The following is a 7838-nucleotide window of genomic DNA, read 5'->3' as shown; positions in this document are numbered from 1 at the left end:
TTAATGGATTTTGTAGCTGTGTGCCATTTCTTCACTTTATACGCCACCGTTCGTGTTGAATACAAACCAATCCCAGCAATATCCAGCACCACACCCTGTTCGCGTAGTCCTTTGTATTCTGCTTGCAGTTTTGCGACTTTTCCACTGCATGTTCGAATTTGTTCGGGACGTAAAATTCTCGTTATAGAGTCCGATTGTATAACCAGCTTCGTTGGTGGTAGGCTGGATACGGTTCGAGCTGTAGGCGCCTTAAACTTGAAGCTTGTGTCAACCATCTTGAACTTTGTGAGAACAGCAGCCGCGGATTCGTATGTAGCGTCGATAGATAACACACTTTCAGCTGTGGCAAGGCTTAAATTTGCCGCGTAAAGTTCCTAGTCTTCTTTCGCCATATCAACAGCTTTTTTGCGGGCTGCTTTCTTGGCTTTGGGGGTTAGCTTTGGCCTTCCTTGTGACCTCGGAGGACTTGCGATTTCAAACGGCGTGTCCTCTGCAGCTGCCTCTAGGGGCGCGTTTAAATTTCATCGCTAATTAGTAAAGCTCCACAATCTCCACGTGAACTCTCATTGCCTATACCGCTCGATTCAATCGTTTGTGAAGACTCTCCAAGCTCTACCCACAATGGCCCGATCCGGCCCGACTGATCCGACTCATCCGACTGCCCCGACTGACCAGACCGCTCTGACAAGTTTGCTATGTGATTATCCTCCTCTCTTGCCGTTGCGAAAGCTGTGACTTCTTCGCTTGGCTCGGAAACGCATGTAGCTGGTACAGATGTGTCTGGTAAAAGCTCCTCCGGATCGGGCTCGCCCACGGCTCGGGTAGGATCTTCGAACTCACCTCTCTTGAAACGACCTGCCACTTCTTGAAGGTACTGCATGGCATCTTGATACTGTGCCATACCCAGTCCAGCCATAGTGTCGCAAATTTCGGATGCAATAGGTAAGGCTTCTCTATACTTGCGATTTGAATCCCAAGGTCGATTTCGAGCAGGCAGAACATTCTTCACTTCGAACGGCTTCGGTGTAGAGACGTGATTACTGGTACCGTTGTTTTCAATTGCCGACCGCACGGTAGATATCAGCCATCTCTTGTTTAGCGTGAGGGTCGGAATAACAGTTTCTTGGCCCAAGGCTTTGCGGAGGTAAAATACGTGGCGGCATGGCAGCAATCGCGTGCACATGAACAGGCAAGAGCACGTCCAGTCGCACTTTGTAACGGAGTATTCTGTGTCGACCTCATCCAGTGCATCGATATCCTTGCACGTACTCTTTATCAAGTACACACCGGGCAGCCGCTCAGAGAAGGTATACGCCGCTCGTCCGAGAGCAAAAGAATACTGCCCGTAAATAAGATCACAGGCGTGTTCGCTCACAATATTTGCCAGCCAGGTCATTTCTCCATCGTAATTTGGGTGCTGTACGTTCACGTTCTTCGTCACTTCGCCGATGAACAACTTTTCTTGTAGTGTTTGATAGTACATCATAGACGCAATACACTCATCGACAGACATGAAAGAATCCAACCACGCTTTTAATTGCTTCCATGAGGCTTCCAGCCTGTTGTTTGTGTTATTTCCGAGTGTAATCGTATTTGGCGCTTGTACGCACACCACATCTCACGGCAATTGTCCCAATTCCGGCGGAAATACGCCACAAATGGATGTTCTTCGTCGCATCGAACGGGTTCTCTCGTTGGCGTTTGGTCTGTACTCGATTTCGCATGCCCGACTGCACCAGACTCACCCCCGACTGCACCAGACTCACCCCCGACTGACCCCGATTGACGGCCGTCTAAGTTCGGTTCACTCCCAGTTGGCTCCGGCACATTAGACGCTGGGACGTAATAGCCAATTGACGCGAGGTGGACCATGTACCGCAAATGCTTCTCGTATTCTGCTTCAGTCTTTGCGTACACCAGTAAACTCATCGCACCTCCAAGTTTCTCCTTCTGGGTCTTCGAAAATCCATAGTCAGCCGAGGCAATTTTTTCACGTAGGTATTTCAGTACGTGAAATTGGCAGAGCAAAATAGTCACTCCAGAAAAAGCTTCTTTCAATACTGAGATCTCCGTGAAATCCTTATCCACAAGAACACACTGCAGCCTTTTCCACGCTGGATTATTAGCTTTGAATTCCTCCAGCGCCGTCAGTAATGTAGTGTATCGCTCGTTTTGAAGCAAAGCGTGCTGGACGAACTGCCCCTTACCAAACGTGTCATGAGCCATAAACGAAAAGACCTTGTACTTAGACCGATTCGTTCCGTGGGTGGCGTCAATCAAAAGAACTTCAGGAAACTGCTCGAACAGAGTCCTCATATGATTCGTCTGCAGGGTGATGCAAGTCGCCACTTTCTGTATGTTCAAAACACGATAAACATAGAGTTAAGTTTTCATCTTTTCAATTCAACCCAAATTATTCACACCAGTTACCTTCTGATTTATATCGTCGAGGAAAATCCGACCAACATTACCAGGGCGGTCACCAAATTGCTTCATCCACTTCTTCAACCGCTTTTCACTAGTGCTCGGGCCATCTCGCAATTCCCGAGCCTTCAACTTACGAATAAGATTGTGGACATCCTGCGAAGTCGGGTTGCTGTCCGAGTTTTCCGTAATGTACTTCATGATACTCGACTTCTTAGCACCAGCCTGTCGAAGTACATCCACTGTCTGTAAAGCATCCTCATTTAGTACAAGACGATTTGTTGGATGTGCTCTAAACGAATGGCTCGAAAGCCGATGATTGTGTTCCAGTCGGCATCTCGTTATCCTCACAGCGAAGATCATCTTCTCAGAATCCACCACCTGAACACAGGCATTTATCTACACATAATCAATCACATAGAGAGTGGTAAGACCTCATTTGGATTTCCATCACGACCAGACAAGTCTCAATCCCGATCGAACGAACCCGACTCTCAATCCCAATCGAACGAACCCGACCAAGCCCGACCGAGCCCGACCGAGCCCGATCATTCACTTTACCTGGGCATTGCATCCTTTCATCCTAGACTCCTGCCGGGGTCTCTTGCTCGTGGCCTGGGACTTAAATTTCCCGGAATAGGTGCAAACAAAGGTCTTTGCGTATTGCACCCACTCGTCAGGAAGTTTTTCCGCCTTTGACTTTGTGCGGTCGATCCGTGCGTTGCGCTCTGCCACAGTCGTATTTGTCCTCACTCTGAAAATCTACAGATAAATTCATAGTGCATGTCAGCCAAAACGGATATACACAGCTATAGAAAACACGTGCTTGGAAACGTATGTGCTTGGTATACGGCCAGATAGTCTTCAAACACCTCCCAGGAGGGAAACTCAACCCTCTTATGCGCCAAGGCGAGTACGCGGACGGAGCTACCACCTTCGCTTGTGCTGCTGGTGGATTCCGGCGGATCGGAGCAGCTCACTGGCTCCAACGGAATATGTGTCGTATTTAGCTCACTCACGACGGGGGAAGGCGCCCAGACGTCAGCAGGAGGCGCATCCGAACTATTACCCTCGCTCTCATCGGACTCCCACTCAGCTGAATGAGTAAGAGGGCGCTTTTGCGCTGCGCGCGTGCGGAGATCCATGCTTGTCGCTCACGCTCTCCCCGTTAACGAATTGTGTGGCTCACGGTGGTATACGATATATACTGTTGTACGGATGAACCAGCTCGGTAAGAGAAAGGGATGCGTAGGGGAAGGGCAATCCCAGTCGGGCAAGATACCCACTCTCTTTTTCATTTGTAAAATGTAAGAGTTCGATACCTACTTTTTTGTGCACCACACCATGATGGGGTTGAATTAATCCCTATTGGGCTGTACCACTACCAGGATTATTTGGCCGCCAGCTTGTGTTTTGGAAAATGACAGAGATCGCTTTTTATAATCAATTCTGATAACTCACACTCTCATGCAAAAAAGTGTATCATAGTGCGAAACGACAGTCGAGCTATTTCTAATCTGTTGAACACTTCTTCTACTCGCGACAAGATCACTTATTGACCGCTGGGGTGAGACTGTCGCTAGTTAATCAATTGCTCGTGAGCCATAGCGACATAGCCTTTGATCAGCACAGCAGCAAATTCCAGTGATTCCGTTGGCGAAACCTCCCTCGGGCTGCTTTACTATTCAAGGCTAAAGACGGACGTCGGGCCTCATTCACCAACACGCCACACACAGCAAGACTCCACACTCGCCGACAGTGCTAATGGGTCTCACGAGCAGGCTCAAGGATCATCGCGGTCGTGACTACGCGGTCTCGTCACACGTGAAATCCTCCAGAACCGAGTTCATCCCGGCCCCGATGCAGGAAAGCGATGAGTTGGACGCCGAAAATAAGCTCAACGCGGCCCTAAAAGACGATGAATTGCTGAAACGGGCTCGAGAAGCCCATACCAGCATCGATTTTGGGTCGCTGGCCGCAGCTCCAGAGACCAGTGGGGAGTGGAAGCGCGTGGAATCGGTTGATGGCTTCGCAGTCTTCCGTCGATTAGCCACGATGAGCAACAACGGCAAGCGAAGGGATGGGCTGGAGGTCATGTGCATTGGTCGTGTGGATGCTAGTGTGGAAGAGATCGCGAGTATCCTTCGCTCGAGCTCCGAGGCTGAACACAACACGGTGATGAGTGGGTTGTACGCGAAGAGCTTCATCTTCGGATCCTATGAACGTGAGGTGGCGTGCTCTGAGAATCAAGACGAAGACGACGACGATGACGTTGACAACGACGAACAACTCGCGGTCAAGACCAAGAGTTTCTCTCGCACGACCATCTTGGGGCACAACGAACAGTGGTGCTACTTCGACTACTTCCAACGCACGAAAGAGCACGGAGGCTTCACGATCTCCAAGCGTGCGTTACCTCCTTCAGAGGGTACTCCAGGACGCATCGCTGGAGACCATTCCCGTGTGGATCAACTGCACGGATTGAACGCTTCGTACCTCGTCGACAAGATCCCCAACCAGAAAGAACTACGTGTAGTATTCCACGCGTGGTTTGAGATGTCAGAAGAGGAAGTACAAGAATACTATTCCCGCAAACGGAAAGGATCCCGACGCAGGAGCTACGAAACCACACGCTCCCAAGACAGTGCCAGCGCTTTCCAACGCTCTAAATCATTCGATCAAGGTGATAACATCAAGTACAGATCCCAGCTTCGTCGATTACTGGCCATGGCCCATGGTGTCACCAAACTCCCCACTGTGGTGCGTCGTCGTCGCTTCGGTGCTCAAGTCCCAGTCGATGTAAACACTGTGCATGTTTCGAACACTCGCTGCCCGTGCTGCACTCACAGCTTGAAGTTATCGCTGGCAATGGCAGCGTCGGCAATCACCACCCTCAATCTCGGGTCGCTGAAGTCGAACACCAAGCGCTGCTACTTGTGTGGGTATCTCGTCTGTGTGGACTGCTGGAACTCGGAGACCATGGAGTGTTCAGCTGGACGAGTAGCTGCCATTGTCGTATGCACGAGATGCCGTGCGAATGTTCAAGCTTGCGAATACTCCGAGGTGTTCGCTGGCACGTCCGCACAGCGAGAGAAACACCGTGGCCCACCTCGTGTTGTCGAGGACTCGTCTAACGCTCCGACTGTGTCATTACTAGTCGATTTCCTGTCTGCTTCGCTCCTGAACTCTGACGCTGGCAGCTCCGAGCATGCGGCCGTGATGACTGTGATTCGGACTCTTCTCCGACAGGATTCGGAAGATTCCGAAGACGATTCCGACGACGACTGTAGCGACGAAGACAGAAGCGAGTTTGACCGCAATGAACCCCGTTTCAAGATACTTGGCGAGACCGACGCCGTGGAAAAGATAAGCCAAGTGTTAAGTGACAAGGAGCATCTGCCACCTCTTGAAGAGTGCAAGCTTGGGAACGCTGCGGAGAGGAATTACGTTTTGGATCTGCCGGTCGACCCCAAAGCCGCTGTACCTCTTTCCCCAATCCCAAGCAACGAAGCTGATCGAATCGCCAGCTCAAAGGCTTCGGGGATTCTACAACTCGCTGGTATTCTAGCCCCCAAGGAGAAAAACGAAGACGCGAAGAGTGACGACAAACCGGATATTCAAGACCTGGAGCTGCTGTGTAGTTTGGCTGTCAAGACGATGGGCTGCTCGTATTCCTTCGTGACGGTCATGGGTGAAACGGATGAGCACGTGTTGGCTAGTACACATCCCGATTTCGCTGGTGCCGTTGTGCCACGTGAACAGACGACGTGTCAGCACTTGTTGATGTCGCCACACCCATTTATGGTAGCGCACCATGAAGCCGATGTACGCTTCCAGAACCATGGACCGACCTCGTCAATCCCTATTCGGTTCTACGTTGGCTTCCCTGTTAAGGTTCCGCTCGTTGGAGGCAAACCTGGCGATCCGGAGATGATCGCGGCGACGCTGTGCTGCGTCGACACGAAGCCCCGAGTTGAGATCACTCGCACTCAATACGCGACGATGACGCGACTTGCAAACACTACCAGAACTTTTCTACTACAGAAAAGTCAGCAACTTCAGCTGGGGGAAGATCGAACTAAATAACTTGGTATCCATAGTATTGATAACATATAATTCGTGTCCTGATATTGGTCTGGTAGAGTGTTCAGACAGCTGTGATGTTGAAGTTTCCCATCTCATAGGTATTACACTTGCTCAAGCCTCAGTAAAACATTTTTTTCGTAAGACGCAAGTCTGAAACTCTTAACTTGCGCCTGTAAGGTTTTTGGGAGAAACTAAACAAAAGATTTAGAGGCTCTTCTGCTGTTTTATCTAACTTTAGATATTTGCTATCGAGAGAAACCTGTTATCAGTGCATAACCAGCCTAGCCTAAATCGAGAATGACTAAAATTAATATCCAAACGATCTCATCTTTGGAATAGAAATCGCCCGAACATCCCCCACAATGCACTTGCCCACCTCTCACCCTCCGCTACTTTATCACGCTCCAAAACCGAAAAGGCAATCGGCTGAGATCATCACAGTATCATCTATACTTTTTTCGAATGGGGTTTACCAAGGTGCGAGGCATTTTCGAGACGAACAAGCCTCGTCACGGTTGGGGCAGCTCGCAGTCTTCCGAATCGAGCAGGAAACAGTCCCGGTCTCAGCAAAGTAATGACCTTGAACAAGAATTTGACGAGGCGATCCTGTACAAGCTTCCTTCTGACACCGACATGCTTCAAAGAGCTCGTGAGTCTCATACGAATGTCGACTTTGAAGCACTTTCAACCGGTCCAGAGAAGGGTGGACCATGGCAACGCGTGGAAACAACCGGTGAATTCATCGTGTTTAAACGTCCACCGTCGGCAGATACCAAAGACAACCGGCTACCAGGACTAGAGGTCATGTGTGCCGGACAGCTCGATGCTAGTGCTGAGGAAGTGGCAAGTGTGTTCCGCTCAAACTCCGACGTCGACCACGCCAACACTATGGAGGGGCTTTACAGCAAGACCTTCATCTTCGGATCCCTCGATCGTGAGGTACCGTGCTCGGGGAATTCTCAAAATCAAGACGATGACTCGAACGCTAACTCGAACGAACAGCTCAATGTCAAGACCACCAGTTTCTTACGCTCGACACTCTTCGGTCGCAACGAACAATGGTGCTTCTCGGATTATTTATTACGGTTAGAGGAGAGTGATGGCTTTAGGATAACCCAATGCGCTTTGCCTCCTTTTGAGCCTACTCCCGGTCGAGTGGTAGGAGAGAACGCACGTGTTGATCAACTACACGGTTTGAATGCGTCATATGTGGTTGACCAGCTACCGGACGATAAAGGGCTTCGAGTCGTTTACAACGCCTGGTTTGAAGATCTCGTGGAGGGACATTGAGGCTACCACCTCCAGTAGTGACGCGAGTTTATCTAGTC

At 50.1% G+C, this 7838-nt stretch overlaps 2 protein-coding genes across 2 annotated transcripts; both read left to right on the top strand.

Annotated features, from left to right (window-relative positions):
* Window positions 1–4602: 4602 nt before the first annotated feature.
* Window positions 4603–6510, top strand: PITG_21937 (uncharacterized protein; the record flags this gene model as incomplete). Its single annotated transcript, XM_002996853.1, has 5 exons — window positions 4603–4970; window positions 5127–5238; window positions 5350–5781; window positions 5839–5904; window positions 6022–6510. 5 exons carry the CDS (start codon window positions 4603–4605, stop codon window positions 6508–6510), a joined length of 1467 nt encoding a protein of 488 aa, XP_002996899.1.
* A 633-nt stretch (window positions 6511–7143) lies between these two features.
* On the top strand, window positions 7144–7745 carry PITG_21936 (uncharacterized protein; the record flags this gene model as incomplete). The annotated part of the gene is made up of 2 exons (XM_002996852.1): window positions 7144–7684; window positions 7732–7745. The coding sequence occupies 2 exons, from the start codon at window positions 7144–7146 to the stop codon at window positions 7743–7745; spliced, it is 555 nt and encodes a 184-aa protein (XP_002996898.1).
* Window positions 7746–7838: the final 93 nt, after the last annotated feature.

The sequence above is a fragment of the Phytophthora infestans genome, genomic scaffold (genome assembly GCF_000142945.1).
Source record: "Phytophthora infestans T30-4 supercont1.763 genomic scaffold, whole genome shotgun sequence".
NCBI classification, from domain to species: domain Eukaryota; phylum Oomycota; class Peronosporomycetes; order Peronosporales; family Peronosporaceae; genus Phytophthora; species Phytophthora infestans.
The sequence above is the reverse complement of the archived record's forward strand: the minus strand, read 5'-3'. Positions and strand labels throughout refer to the sequence as shown.